At 29.3% G+C, this 17,155-nt stretch overlaps 1 protein-coding gene across 1 annotated transcript; it reads right to left on the bottom strand.

The window, feature by feature from the left end:
• Positions 1–7,867: 7,867 nt before the first annotated feature.
• Positions 7,868–9,777, bottom strand: LOC123299276 (cuticle protein 7-like). Its single transcript, XM_044881624.1, has 2 exons — positions 9,689–9,777; positions 7,868–8,419 (listed from the first exon to the last, which is right to left on the bottom strand). The coding sequence occupies exons 1-2, from the start codon at positions 9,704–9,706 to the stop codon at positions 7,952–7,954; spliced, it is 486 nt and encodes a 161-aa protein (XP_044737559.1). The 5' UTR covers positions 9,707–9,777; the 3' UTR covers positions 7,868–7,951.
• Between the last annotated feature and the right edge of the window lie 7,378 nt (positions 9,778–17,155).

Genomic DNA, 17,155 nt, shown 5'->3' with positions numbered 1-17,155 from the left:
CCACCGACAAATATTTCGGGCACGGAGCCCTAAACTCACACTTGAAACATATCTAAGAACACTCTCAATTAAATTACCTTTATCCTTCGAGCCTTCTCCAAACTGAGCCGGTGTTGAGGAGCCCCTTTTTTTAGTATTTCCGGGTATGGAACCCTAAACTCGCACTTGAAACATAGCTAAGAACAGCCTCCAATAAATTACCTTTCAAACGAAAAAGAAAAAAATCAAAATCGGTTAATACGTTTAGGCGCTACGATGCCATAGACAGGCAGACAGACACACACATAGTGGTCAAACTTATAACACCCCTTTTTTTGGTTCAAGGATTAAAAAGAGAATATCTTTGATAAGAGGATGGATAACAATATACCGGTTATTCACGTTGTTCGAAAAGACAGAGTAAAGCTAAACTGTTTGATTTTAAGAAAATTTTCTTTCTGGGGTAGATGTAGACTTATTGCCGGTACAAATTATTTTCTTGATGTACAGGATGTCCGGAAAACACGAAAAGTATCAAAGTTGAACTTTTTTCAATAGAAAACCCTATTTATTATTTTATTTTAAAGTCTACGGTCTACGGTCAAAATAAAAGTTAGTTCATTAAGGTTTATCTAACTTAAAATTCACGATTTTTGAAAATGTAGTAGCAATTTTAACGTATATATTCTCAAGGCCTTTACCCGTTTTCCAAAACCAAATTCAACTTGGAGTCTATTATGAGTTTTGTGTCGCAATTGCGAATAATAAACTCCCAAAATTATGACTAAAGAACTAGGTACAAGTTTTAAATAGAATACCCTCTAAATGCTTTATCAGATACCATCAACTTTCTTATAGCTAAATTTTCACGTTTTCATCGAAACGCTCATTTTCAGAATAAGAACTGATTTTAACATATTTCATATTTAGTATAAAAAACCCATTGAAAGAAAAAACTTGTGAAAAAAAATGGATACAATGAGTTCGCGGTTATTGCCTTTTTTGGCAAGCCAGAGCTACTTGTAACAAACAAAAAGTTTAAAAGGAATCGTGTATCATACACCTACAACAGATAATTTGAAGGAATTATTGATAAATGTCGCTGAAAGTTTTTAAAAGAGTATACGTTTGTGTTTAAAAAATTTTCTTAAAATCAAGGAGTTTTGTCATAATGTTTCTTGTCGAATAACATGAAAAACCGTGTAAAAATTGTACTTGAATTGTTAACAAACTGCCATTTAAATTGAGAAGAAAACGCAACACAAATTTATTGTTTGTAATTTCAATTATTTGTGGTTATTATTTTTATATTTATTTGTAAATCTCAATTTTTATGATTACTTTGGAATGCTATCTATCAAGTATAAAATGCATCATTTTTACACAGCAAAGATGATTGATTACAAAACAAAGTATCTACCTATCTATATAATAGTTTCTAGTCGAATGATTTTATTTCATAATAAAAATACTCTTGACTTACATTTATGGTATTTTTTGTTTTTTCCTCACTTTCACACAATCGCACGACTATCCACCAAGGTTGGCAATTTATTTTATGTGTAGAGGGATACGTTATGAGGATATGTTTAAATTATCCGGCCACACCTTATGTACTTGTAAAACATAGAAAAATAAAATCTATTTGAAGAGTACCGTTTGAAAATGATTTCATATTCAATGAGTTTTTGTACAGTTTTATGCCCACACACTCCCACAGTTTTAACATCAGGATCAAATAAATGTCTTTATGAAATTAATTATTAGTTTATTTTCAATAAATTAATTAGCAATATATTGTGTACATTACCTGAATAATCTGCTTACACGATCCGGTCGTAGATAAAACAAACATTCAACATGTTCCATGTACTTGTATCCATACTTTAATAAGAAATATTTAAGGTAAAAAAAAATGTTTCAAACATATCGAGCCTATATAAATCAGCTGGTATACCCATATGACCCAGTCTATATAATAATTCGGCCAAAATAAACAAAAAAATATGAGTTGATGAAAATTAGAACCCGGCTGAATTCGTTCAAAACACCATCATAAATGAAATCTAAAAAGTCCTCATCGATCCGATGTGTGGAAAAAAATTAACGCGAAGTTAATTATCAAAACGGGTTTTTTGCGTTTTTCAGCAAAACGGTAAGTTTTATCATAAAATTAGCTCAGACTAAAATTGTAGATCAGATGTTTAAATATAAAAAATGCTCTACTTTTTTTCCTAAGAGCCACCGTTTCCGAGATATTACGATTCAAAAAATTGAAAAAGTGCATCCCTTCATAATATGTGCACGTTTCCTCACCACCTTTGGGGTAGCGCATTTTGCGTGAACTGACAGTCATCGCTATTTTTAATGTAAGTGAATATTTTCTCCACTCCAGATTCGTAGTTTCATCATGAGAACGACCAACTTTAACTCCAGTGGTCCTTCAGTTCTCATACTCTTCATTCAATTCCTTGCCGCAAAATAAGCATAGTTTTTTACTACAAATAGCTGATTCATTTACACGTTCTCTAGTACGAGGAGGACTTACTGTAGATGTGCTGGCTTCTTGTTCTTCAAGTTGTGGTATAATAGCTGCAGTAACAGAACACTTTCGAATATAATTTTAACGACACTCCACATGTATGCTCACAAATTTCTGCCATTTAAGATATTCTGAAAATTCATCAGTTCTTTTAGTACTTGCATTGATTAATGTCTTCATACCACGATCAACGGTAACAGTTTCACATGAGTTTCTGAGGAAATCACGTTAAAAAATCACGTTCAGTACAATTTAGGTAGTTTTCTTAGCTAAAAAAAAGCGTCTAACTGAGAAATGCCAATGAGACTTGAAGTACAAATAATCCTTCGGTTTTTATTACACTTATATTTATTTGATCTGTTCCTACCCAAACGTATGTAACTTCTTTTGTAATACCGCAAAAGAATGTAGATTCATTAGTGAGCTGGGAAATACTGCTATTTAATTTGAAAATACGCAAATATTAAAAAATAAAATAATTGTTACGTAATTTAAAAAAGTAAAAATTGACCTTGAATGCAATATGACTTGTTAAAATGTAAGAAGAAATTTTGTAAAAAAAAAAATTTTAATTAAATTTTATTTTCTAGAATAAATAATTAAATGTTTTAATAGGTTGCATAAAAAATAATTATTACATGACTTGTTGTATAGGTATCGAATGTAGATCATTTACTTATACCCAATTCGCGGTCAAGTGAAAGTTTTGTCGTGTATAGGTATTACGTTAATCTCTCTAGAGTACTACCGAAGTATTAAATATTGCAGAAATATTTCTTATTGATTTTAATATCTATAAATGGATTTTAATGTATAGTTATAGATCAAGTCGATATTGAGTTTTTTTTTTCTAAATTACCATTCATACCATATGATCTATGTTTAAAGTAAGTGTACGAGTTTATTTTTTCGCAAAAACAGATAAATGGATTTCGATTTACATCCACCAATAAATTCTATCAATTTTAGGATTATTCTAAATTTTTGTCTACATCAATGCTTTTTTCGTATATATTTTTTTTTTAATTTACCTATAGGTAATAGTAACTTCCTGGCTAGAACCCAGAAAGAGATGAAGAGAATCGAAACTAGATGAGACAATAAAAAATCCGAAATCCCAAAGATAAAGTAAACAACGAACAACATTCGGGAATATATTGCATTGTTCGAAGAAATATGTAGGTCAAAGCAGAAGACAATTTATTACAAGATTGAAACAACATATGGGACATTTGAAATATGGAAGAATAGAAAAATCATGTGTAGCCGCTCATGTTATTTAAAATGATCATAAAATTGACAAATCGAACTTAAAACTTCTAAAATCAGTACCCAATCCTAGCGAGTTAGACGCTTATTAAAGCATCTACATTCAAAAACTGGGTAATGAAGCAATGAACTTGGACAAGAGACCTATTCCAAATTCGGATTTAATAAAAATTGCAAGATAAAAGTTAAATTTTTTGAATTAATGGATTGTGAAAATAAAAGATTATTTACTTTCATGATTTATTTCTAATTTTTAATTTAAGTTTAATTTTGTAATTTATTATTTTAAACGTAAAAAAATACTCGAATATCATGAGGATTGGCTGACGTTACTGACATTGCAATTTTACAGAGACTTGGAAAATTATAAATTGTAGGTACACGAAAATATCAATGTAGAGTCCGCCACCAAATTAACAACGAGTAACATACACAATAAGAGTAGTTACGACTAGCTAATTCATACTGATGATGACCACTAGGTAGTCGAAATACGTATTTATATAATACAAAAAATTTATCTAGGAAATTGGGACAAAAATCAAAATTTATTTCGAAATATCCTAGAGTTCTCATTTATTATCTTTGATAATATTTATAAATGAGACAAATTATTATCTAGAATCACCTCAAGATCAGTTAAAGTGTACTTCCTACAAAAATGGTCTGTGTAATGAGGGTAAAAGCTTGAACCTCATTAATATCAAATATAATTTGTTCAAGAACAGTATTTTATACAGTGTCTGCTCTGACACTTTTAATCTCACACTTGTTAAAGATTTTTGAAAAAATTTTTGTTTTTCATGAGATTACCTTTCTAATTTGAAGTGTTTTTCTATCTCCTGCCTTTTAGGATCTAAATAGGACAGTAAAATGATCCACCCTGTATAAAGACTGATAAACACATTACCTGCACTCCTTTGCGTCGCGTATTCGGATAAAAAGAAAAATCTAAATTTATAATAGGACAATGTTTTCAAACATACAAGAATTGTGAAAATGTCATTATTTTAGATTTTCATTTCTTACGTCATCTGGTTTATTGTGCAGACTAGTTTAAAATTGTAAACGATCATACGATGTCTGTAATAGTATATTCGCTGTAGAATTCATCGAAGTCGTTAAGCCCCAAAGTTGTTTATACGAGCATTGGATGATTTCTAAAAATAACTTTTTATAAAAATAATAGAAATCAAAATAATTCTTCATAAAGACTCAAAATAATGTAAACTCTTTCAATAGCCATGAATTCAAATTTGTAATATCAAGGTTATTTTAGTTGAAAGCATACATAAAAAAATCGTTTTTATTTGAAAATAAAATTATAATATAAGATAGTTATTGCAATAAAATTATAATTTTATTGACGATTATATTTTAAATAATACCGGTGCAATCGACGTTGATCAAATCAACTAGGAGTTATAGATTATAATTATTATTTTCAATGTCTATTAGGGAATATAGAGATTTTTGAAAACTTATCTTATTATTTTTGGTTTTTCCCTATTATTAAAGCCATTAGTTACCCTTCATAAATTTTTATTTTGAATCTTTGCAATACTCTGTGTATTATTACAACAATAATGAAATATAAAAAATAATTCTTAGCTAACAAACTATCGGCAATTGTTCTTACAAGAATGTAGACTAGTTGGAGATGAAACAATACAAAGTACATACCATGAACCTAATTTACAAAGTCTAGGTTGCTTGCTGAACTGCAAGCCTAAATGTTTATCGATAAGTCGAAATGAAAGGATTTGAGGAGGGGGTTAAGGGGTTTAAATTGTCCACTGATGCACAATTTAAAATAATTAAATGAACTTTTAAAAACAATAAAACTTCTTTAAATAAAAAATAAGAAAAGGGCATATCCTTTGCATTTTAAATTTCGTGTAGGATAGGTATTTACCGCGCACTATCTGCACTAAAATTTGTCGCACTAATAAATTTTGGCTATTGTTATTAATAGTCAAATTTAACAAGTTTTTTGTTTATGAATAATCAGCCCATTTATACAGGTATCGGAAAATAGTAAATTTTTATTGACAAAAGGCAAACCTATTCAAAACAACCATTTAAAAAAATTGAATAAAATTACCATTTAATGACCAAAACTTTTTTTGGTTTATTTTATTAACATTATTGATTTATTTCTTATATAATAGGGGTTAGTTTTACCATAAAGTAGTTAGGACTGTTTCTAAGAAATGAATTTTAAAAAAGATTACTTAGAAAACTTTGCAAAGTTTAAAATAATTTTATATAAGTTGCACTTTTTTTTTACTTCCATGGGAAAAATTAGAATCACATTTTGTTAGATGAACGAATTTCAATAAACTTTCCAAAAAAATAAAAAATGCACAGGATTGGTCCCTAAATGCCGTACAAATATCAAAAGCATATCATTAATCAAAGTTCAATCAAATTTTAGCCACCACAGAAGAGGCCGTAGATACATCATCTTTTTGCAAGAAGTAACATAATATGTACTAATCCATTCCAAGCATTTAGCTATTATTCTGATTAGACAACATAAACAGGAAAAGAAATTTTAAAATTCAAGTAATCGAAGAAAATTATTTTAATATATTTTAATCACCCACAAGATTTGGACTTTAAAGCTTCAAAGGACGTATAATTTGAATATGAGAAAGAATTTCTGTTCAACTTGCAAGCACTAAGCATATTTCCTCGAATGTCTCTGGAAAAAATTGAGATGCAAATCTTTAATGTTTCGAGTCGTTAGGTTAATGTTCATACTTCCATATCAAGTTCATTCGATAACGTTAAGGGGACGAATGGAAAATTAAAAAGCATCCCTTCTCCAAAAATGACGGTTATTTCTGTACCACCTGGAGGAGGTAGGCTAGGTTAGTTTAGGTTATATTGGCTGTCCACGTAAGACACACTTAGGCCATAAGGCCCGTTGTGACAGCGTATATGTGTTTTATCACCTTTTCCGCTGATAATATCATTTATCAGCTCCACAATTATTTTTAGAGGCTAAGTGCGCCTCACCAGCCCATCGTATATAATGCATTACAACAGTCCATCACAACTATTAATTAAAATAATTTTTGTTGACGGAATCGAACCCGCTACCCAAGGCGTACCTTGGACGGAATTGGTTATGCTCTAACCAACTGAGATCGCTGGTAGGTACTATTTGATAGTTTCGTTTCGTTAGTTTATTGTGACTAATTTCTTATCATCTCCATTCGATAAATTGAAAATGGTGGCCACAAAAAGAAAAAAAAAAAAGAAAGTATTTTTGAGTAAATATGTACTCGCAAAATTTAAGTTTGAAAATAAAAGAAAATTTTCTGAAAAAAAGCCATGTAAGATGAAAAAACGATCTTTTCGCTGCCCAAGTTAATTAAAGATTTTAGATTACAATCAAAAATAATTTTTTTTGTAATAGTTCTTTATCTATCGTATATTGAAGTTTCGATCATACTTTAAGGTGCAAATGTTTGTGAAAAAGTTCTTCAAAAAAGTTAATATTTGTTAACAGTTTTACGAGAACGTAACACCCTACCAATTTTTCTTGAATTATACTACCAGTTATCGATTAGATGGGGTGAAAAGAAACTGAAAATTAATTTTTCGAAATATTCAGGTTTCTGTTTTTACACTAAAATATATATTTTATCGTGAAATTTATTGAGAAATAAATAATAAACTGAAAAAAAAAGTACTAGAAAAAAAATTAGTTCTTAAGGCAGCAAGTAAATACTTAGATTTAAGACAATATTTTCTTGCTATACTTTACTTTTTAAGTTAAATATTTATTTTATTAAATTAAGGATCACCTTTCGCCGTCAATGTTAATTTAAAAAATTTACTTCCTCCAAGCGAAAGGACCTCCTTAAAATGGTATAGCAGGGATTTCGGTAGGAAATTAAAATTGACGTGTTTTGTAAATAAAATTTTTGGTTAATGTGATTAATCAATAATGGAAATAGAGAAATTTTACAATATTTTGTTAACCTTCATTAACCAATGTTTTTTTTTTAGTTTTTAATACGAAATCATTTTATTGAATACGTAAAAAAAAAAATATGTAACGAATTAATGACAAACAGAATGAGATGACAAATAAATAATAATGTCGTACAAAAAATGATGTTCAACAAACAAACAAATTATTTTTAATTAATGTTGATAATACTGTGGAACAGCTGCGTATGCTGGAGCTGCAGCCTTAACTACTACTGGTGCGGCTACTTTAGGAATTGGTTCACCTTCTTTTTCAACTGTTGCATGGAAACCATTAACTTTATCAGCGGTATAATGTACAATACGTCGTGTACCATCATCTTCAATTAAACTGTAATACCCACGAATCACACCATTTTCATTCACTTCTTTACGATCGTGATAATCGTGTTTTTGTGGATTATTTACGGAATATTCAAAAGCGTAATCATGTTGAGGGCCATCGTCAATTGGTTGTTTTTTATATGCTACAGCAACTGGTTGTTTATATGCTACAGCCACTGGTTGTTTATACGCTACCGCCACTGGTTGATATTGTGGTTGATACTGTTGTTGTTGATACTGTTGTGGATGATATTGTGGGAATCCATTTACAACAGCAACGAAAATTGCGAAAGCGCAAATCTGAAACAAAGAACATGAAAAATTTATAGCATATTTTTAACTCCCGAACTAAAAAAGAGGTGTTATAAGTTTGACCACTATGCGTGTGTGTCTGTGTCTGTCTGTGTCATCGTAGCGCCTAATTGAATGAACCAATATTTAAAATTGAACTTATTTTTCATGTACCCATTTAATAAATAAAAAGCATAATTTTTATCTATTAATAACCCCACTTTTCATTTTATTTACAAAACCTGTTATCTCCCCACCTAAAAAAACTTAATTCATATAATTTTCCAGAATGTACCGTACGTATTATAAAATAAGTAAAGCAAATGTTTTTAAATACTATTTTTTAATTAAAGATTAGTGTCTTATCTGGTCAAGAGTCAAGGAATTTTTGTTTGAAATGTTTCTTTAACACTTAATTTAGTATTTAAATGGGTAGGTAGGCAAAAATGTTATTTATCACTATAAATAATTAAGCTAATACTAGTTTTAAATTTTTTATTCTAAAAGTTATAATGCAATAAATTATCAAGCTCAAATTAAGCATTTTTTAATTTTATTGATTTCTTGTTTTATTTTCATGAAGATCAAAAATTTATTTTAAATATTCAAAAAATTTATTTTTCTAAATTTATTAATTTTTATAATAATATTTTTAAGGTAGTAGTAACTTCATAGATGTAGGTGAAAAATAAGAATACAATTTTTGGATATCTGCCTTGGTTTTCGAAATAACAAAAACTAAATAATTAAACAAAATTTTAAATTTTCGGTATCTTGAAAATTATCTACTCCAGATATCGAAAAATTATAATCTTACTTTTCGTCTTATATTATCAAATTATAACATAATTCATCATCAAAATTAAAAATATTTATTTTTTTTAAATTTGTGTCCCCATTACCATGCTCATACACCCTTAATTAGTCAGGCACAACGAGTTTTTTTTTGTTTTCAATAATTTGTTAAGGTTTAAACTTTAATTAAAATAAGTTTTTTTTTTTTTAATTTCCACCGACTAGTTTGGGAGAAATCTATGAAAACATATCATCCATTTACCGTTTTCTCATAAGACCAATGTTAAATATGTTTACTTTCGAAGTCATTTATTTATTTAAATAATCGGACAACCCCTCCTAAAATTTTACGAATTGATTTAGACTTAGTCCAACTTTATATAAAAAAAAATCAAGCCTTTTATCCAAAATTGCCCAGATGCTCGTAAATTCTTCATAGAAACTTAACCATAAATTTAATACTTAAAAATTAAAAATTCTTACCTTAATATAGTTCACCATTTCTATAACATGCACTTATATAGATACCTATAGATAATAATTCGCGTATGTTTATTTATCAAGTGATATTATTTAACTGTTCTGTTTTTATACACCAACTATCTAAAGGTGCTACGTAATATTACGATATTAAAATAAACCTTTCACTTAAATTGTTAAAATATTGAATGTGGCACAGAATTCAACAACTGGTTACAAATGTTTATAAATGTATATAATACGCTGATATACACACATATTTCATATTATATATATATATATAGATAGATCTCTGACAAATAAAATAATAATATATTTGAAAACAAGAAACCACGTTATAACACTTTAATTTTATATGCATTTCACTTTTCTATTTCAAAACAATTAAAAAAAAATTACATAAAGTGTAAATATTACATGTAATTTTTTTTTTTTTAATAAATTTTAAATGCCATTAATTCTATTATTTTGGATTTACCTAAAAATAAACAAGTCGGTGATACATTCCGGTGAGACCCTTGAGGACCACACGAATAACTTCCCAGAATAATAAAAAGTTAAAAACTTGACCAACTCGAAACAATTCGACCGAATGTTATGAAATTATTTTCAGATAGTATTGCCATTAATACGGTTCGATTGGCAAGTCGATATCATTTTTTGTTCACGCGATATCGGTCAGCAAAAAGCTTAAGAAATATCTCGCCCGACTCGAAACGCCTTGCCTGAATGTTATGCAATTCTTTTTGAAGCATATTGCTACTAATACGCTTTGATTGGCACCTAAAAGAAGTCGATATCATCTTTTTTTGTGCCATATCGATCAGGATAAAATTTAAGAAAAACCTCGACTGGCTCGAAATGATTCGATCGAAATTTTTCATTTTTTTCAGATCAAATTCCTTTAATACGCTTCGATCGAAACCTCAACGAATTCGATATCATTTTTTGTTCGATAATATCGACGGATGTACGTACGTACGTATACAAACACACACACACTTCTTCTCCAAAATAGTGTTAATAGCTTGTCCTAACCATGAAACGTAAAGTCATGTTGAATGTTGAAAATCCAACCCATTACAATAACTTCCTATAGTGAATCTAAAAACCCTAAAATTATACTTAGGGTATCGCAAATGGGCCCCTAGCATCTTGACCAAGAGTCATCTATGCCCTCCTTGAGAACAACCTTTCAGCCGAAGGCTAGATGTCCTCGAATAGCCCATTAGATAAAATAAAAGCCGATGGAATTACAATAATATTTCTTATGAATTTAACACTTCACCCACATCCCTAAAACGTACAAGCTGTATATTTTCAGACGTGTATAATATTTTAAACTATATCAATTACTGATACCGATTTTCGGTTAACAAATACAGCAAATTATATTTGACTTCTTGCCATTCTCATTTTTGAAATGGAAATAGCCGACAGAGATCGTCTTTGGCTTTTGATACGCCATGTGTAAACAATACATGTGCAATGAACCCAGAACTAATGGTTATATTTTTGTTGAAAACGCAAACGTGAGGACGGGACGTTCACCAGGATAAATAGCTTTTCGTTCATTAAGCCTAGCTAACGAATATGGCAGGATCTATTTAAATATTAATATTCCGTAATAACCATTTAAACAATACCATTAATATCAAATATAATAAATTCAAAATAGAAAAATTCTTATAAATTCGGATAAATCTTTTGAAACAGAAGCTGAAATAAATGCCCCGTTTTCAGCTCCTTAGAAAAATTTTAGTAAATGAAACACTAATATTTTATTTGTCACTACTGTAATTAATTAGGATTTATGTAAGGATCGGAAATTTTTGGCTAAGAATATTCATATATCACGCTATTGTTTGAGTACAATCATTACCAGGCACTCTATATACAATTTAAAATTATTTTATTTAGGTTTCATTTAAATATATATTATTTTAATTTAAACAGAAAGTTTAATAATATGTCTACGTAGTTATTAATTCTAATTCATTCGACCTTAATTTTCGATCAGTAATAAGTAGTTTAGTTTTCATCTCTAACACCAAGTCAGGTCAAACGAAAATTGATGGTTTGTGAAATTAAAACTCTGAATTTTCTAAAATCTATAATGTAACCGACTATGGAATGGCAAAATACAGTCTGGCCTTTTTAATACATAAAATAGAGTTGGTTTCATTAGTTATTCTCATTTGAACAAGTAGAAGGAACCGAAAAAATTACACAGAAACCGCAACTCGATTGCGGGTCCTCTAGAGCCATGCGTAATATTATACTTTAGAAAATTTTGTATTTACGGATTTTTTTAGTAGCGATCATTTTAACTTTAAAAAGAATAATTACGCTGCATTATAAATTTTCCTCTAAATATTATCAATTAAAAATAGAAGGTAGTTTTTATCCCCCTGTGACCTACGACCTAATAATATTTCCCCATCTACCCAATTTCTTTATTTTGACGTATTGTATACCATTGTAATGGTCTAACGCAAATAAATATTTATTATTGCTTTGAGTATTCAAAGGGGCATACTTTGTGTGTTCTACTATTCTATTTTTCTGGTAAAATCGTTTGACATGTTATTGTCGTCTATAGTACTTTACACAAAAGCAGCAAATACGATTGGATTTTGCTGATGAGACCTCAGGATAAGTTTATTAATAGTTTCCCGTAACAATTAATGTAGAAAGTTGAAAGTTTAAAAAAAAAAGTTTAGAAAACGTATTTAATAGATATTTTTTGAAATTTTCTTGAAGGTATATTTTGTATTATATTTTCAATTTTTTCCATACTTATTGTATGTTGATATTGTTATTATTTATAGTCTGGGCTGAAAAAGATTAAATAAATTATCTATTTATGAGCCCTAATTTGGTTTTCTAACGTCAAAATTATTGTATAAATATTTCATTAAAACATAAATAAAAAACAATTATACAAGAATATTGGTCATAGCTGTTCTGTAGCATCGTAGTTCCTGAACGAATTTACCGATATTTTCAATTTCGATTTAATGGTTCCGTATCGAATAAAAACTGAAAAATAAGTGATAATCTTCAAACGACTGAGATTTTCTTGCGAGGTAGCTAAGAACACTCTCGATTAAACTAGTTATACAGATAAAAATAGAATCAAAATTGGATCAGCCGTTTAGGGACAACGGTGTCAAAAACGAATCGATCAGATCTGATTTTGTGTCGAAAGTATCGTAAAATTTTTAATTTATATGTATTTTTTTCGAACTCACATATCCAAAGTGCAGATAACTAAGAGATATTGTAGTATCAAGTGTATCTATCTCATTATAAGCATTTATTTAAATTTCACCTTGAGAGATGTCTGTTATCATTTATTTTCATTTTAAAAGAAATTTTAACACTTACTACACATATGTTACCAAATAAAATCCCGTAACGCAGAAGCTGCGTCAATTAAGCGAATTTCCTGTCATAATTAAACAAACCAATTACTTTTCGTATAAAAAAGCATACGTTCATCTTCTTTAAATTGAATACATAATCCAGCAGTTTTTCATCAGCTGGATTAACAATTACCGTACAATTTTGCTTATGAGAAGTGTAGATTTGTTTGTTAATAATTTCCCATAGCATTTTCCCATATCACTTAAGATGAAGAATTCTCACTTCAAGAATAGAAAAATGAAATTGGTTTTTAAGAATCTTTACTCGTATACAAAAGGACATTTAAAATCCCTAATTAAACAAAGAGGAAGATACCCGCTAATGACTTTGTTTTGCTAAAAGGAGGTAGGCAACCTTTGAATGCAATCTTTGATTGCTTATAACTTCTTGGTTTTTTAATCAATTTTAATTTCACTTTTTGTCATGGCATCATATCTTGTTTTATATTTTTATGGCTATTATGGCCAATTCAACATCAAGATTATCCCCTCTTATGTAGAAAAGAACAAAAATTATTTTGGAAAACGTATTTAATAGATATTTTTTGAAATTTTCCTAAAGGAATATTTTTATACCTTACAAAATGTTTGTACTAGCTTCGTACATGCGTATAGGATATAACGTACGCTGCAGTGTTTTACTCTTTCTTATATTTATATAAAAAAACTATCTATTCTTCTATTCCTCTACATCCGACAATTTTTTGGCAAAATTCCATTCACGGTACAAAAGCATTAACTCCCTTTCGTTTGGAGGAAATTCTTTATAACGAATAATAATAATTTGGAGGCCATCAATATAGAAAGTTTAGTGTCTTTTAAACTATACAAAATATATTTTTGAAAAAAAGTTTTTTTTTTATAGATATTTTACATGAATAAATTAAAATAACTTTTCGCTAGTATCTAATCTAATCGTATTTAAGAAATTTTAACTAAACAAGTAGTCACAGCACGGTATACAATAATTAAATAAAGCAGACTGCATAGACAAATCATAAAAACTTAAATCTTTAATCGCTGATCGGATTTGAGTATGTTCTATGAACCGTTGTTTGAAATGTTTTCTTTTTGGTCTAATGCATCTATTTTCCACATCCATATTTAGTTTTCGAAATGTGGTTGGAAATGGAAATCAAAAAGCTGTGCTAGATGCATAAGAGGCAAGAACTATCGAGGAAACGGATTGATAAGTACAATAAAAAAAAGAATATCTGATATTTTCGCTTGTTTTGACGCTTGTTGTTTGTTTTGCATTTAGCATTTTATTAGCTTAAAAATGGTAATGCATAAAGCGTTAATTCAATGGCACATCATTTGTCCTTACGGAAAAAGCTCTTGCTGGACTCTTCCATAACTTTTATCAATATAATATTTATTTTAAGCTAATTTTCATTTGTGTGCAAAATCATTTCACTGTGTCCTACGGATGTTTCCCATCTAGTAATAAAATAATTCATTTTGGGGAACACAAGACCTGCTCACGGTTTTTACACACTTCACTTGCGCTAGTGATTTGTTTGTGAATATAATCTTGATAGTGACATAAACCAGTTCTTTGTATTATTCATAAAAGTATACATGTAAAGCATTAATTGCCAGATAGCCCATACAAGCAATCAACCCATCCTCATTAACATTTTAGCAGTATATGAATTTATAAAGGTGAACAACAACTGTCAGTGCGCAATTACTCGAAGAAACGAAAAACTAAAAACGGTCAAAGTTCGAAAAATTTGAACATTAAGTCGGATTTGAGTGCAATTTTCGGCATTTGATTTGTTAGAGCGTCAGAAATTTTTTTTACCTTACCTACATCGATTTATAAGAATTTAAAAATATGCAATTTGTATAAAAAATCCGCAATTTAAATTAACCGTAAATATACTAAATTAACAATTTGGTTAATAGTGGTGAAGACGATTCCAAACTTGCTACTCGGGAGTTTTTGAGGTTGCTGCTTTAAATACAGAATCATACACCAGGTCCGTACACTTTTGTCCGGGGTACTCACGACACCAGTCCGGGGTATCCTCGACACCAGGTACCTCGGAGATTAATTTTGTGGCAACCCGGAAAACTAAAGGAGACGGCGGGGATACCGTTTACCCTGAGCACCAGGTTCCTCAAAGCCAATTCTGACGCGATATTTATGTTCAACGACCCCAAAATTCCCCGAGCTACAAATTTGAAATCATTTTCGTCACTACTAATCGAATTTAATATTTTGATGGAAATTGCATTTTACTTAGTTCTTATAAATCACTTTAGGTCACCAAATTTCTCTAACAAATCGAATGCCGATAACCGTATACTGATCCGATTTACTGTTAAAATTTTTCGAACTTTACTGCTTTGTTTCTGCAACTAAATATAAGTAGTCTACAACTATAGTCATAAACCAAACAAGAGGTAAGACAAGGCAAGGTAAAGGTCGTTCAATGATATTTTACCTACATGTAAAATATTTAAAAATGAACAGTATATATGTATAAAACAGATAGTATTAATTTTTTTGCACAACTGACTGGTTAGTGAGTACTATATGAAGTCAAGTTCAAGCAAAACATCTTTCACATATTATAAAAATCATCTTCAAGTTAATTACAATGTTGTGTTTTTATAATACTTATAAAATATAGATATCTACTTTATTTACATTATACGTTTGTTAAAGAAATAATTCCGCTTATATTGTAAAATAATATAAGGGAAAGTATAATTGATGAATTGTAACATGAAATCTCGGTTTTAGATTTAGAGAATTATGGCACTATTTTGCAGAATATCTTATAGTGAATTAATCTAAAAATTTGGTTGTTCTTAATTAGCTGATGCAAAATGCGTGCATTTTTCCATTAGAAAACGTGGTCGTTATTTTTTAACCAATTTTTCGTTCGGTTTTTGAGCTAAAATTTATTTAAAGTTGCAAATGAATTAAATTGGGCTCATTTATTTTTTTTATACGGAAATTCTTCGAACCTCTTCTTAAAGTAAATATCTTTATTGTATTCTTGTGAATTATCATTGTCAACGGGTAATTATAATTCAAAAATTCCCGTGTTACTTTATAATGAGGAAATCGCTTTTCTATCTGAGAATTAGAAATACGATAACAGACTTTAAATGAGTTTCAGCAGGGGTTGATAAAATTGATGGATATTAAAAAACCGTAGTAATTTGCAACAAAACTGCACAAATATATCAATGGAGTTGTTAGTTGTCTTCACTCTTTTAAAGATCTTGTTATTTCAAAAACTTCAAGCCGTTGATAGTTTAGAGTAATATGTCGCTCACGTTGAGGTCGCTCACTATATATGTTGCTCACGTTCACCGAAATATCACATAATCAGGAAAACATACACAAATAATTATTGGCGTAAAATTAGTAGATTTAAAAAACAAACTCTCTAAATTGCATTGGGAAAATCTCGACTTGGAAATCGGCGGAATCAGGCTCCTAGATTTACGTTTTGTAGACGATGTTGCTTTGCTTTCAGATAACCTAAAGGATTTAAAAATTGTCGTCAAAAATTGAAACTATCCTGCAAGGAAATAGGGCTGAACATATATCTTAGTAAATTGAATTTGTGGACCAGTATAAATACTTCGGAACAATAATAACAATAATTCCGACGAAATAGAAACGAGAATTGCTAATGTGTGAAAAAAATTTGGCCTAGCCATAATAGTTGGAAAGCACAAAAATTAATATGGAACTTTGAAAACTCTGATAGTTTTCTCTTCATCAAGCGCTTGCTATAAGATAAAAATACCAAGAATGGTATATTTTATGAATTACCCTATTTGGTTGTTTTAATCGTGTAATTTTCTACGTAATTGTTTTAAAATCAATTGGTTAAAATATCCAACGACCTTGCCAATGTTAAATGATTTAAGTGCGCAAAGTAATTAATAGTTCCGTAATAAATTATAAATTTTTATTATTGTCTTTTTAAAAGCTACATCACATATTTTTCATGGGTATGTTACTGCAAAATGTATAATGTTCAATATACTTTAATTTTCTATTTAACAAATG

This window comes from Chrysoperla carnea, chromosome 4 (genome assembly GCF_905475395.1).
Source record: "Chrysoperla carnea chromosome 4, inChrCarn1.1, whole genome shotgun sequence".
In the NCBI taxonomy this organism is placed as follows: Eukaryota; Metazoa; Arthropoda; class Insecta; order Neuroptera; family Chrysopidae; genus Chrysoperla; species Chrysoperla carnea.
Note: the sequence above shows the minus strand (reverse complement) of the source record. Positions and strands in the feature narration are given on the sequence as shown.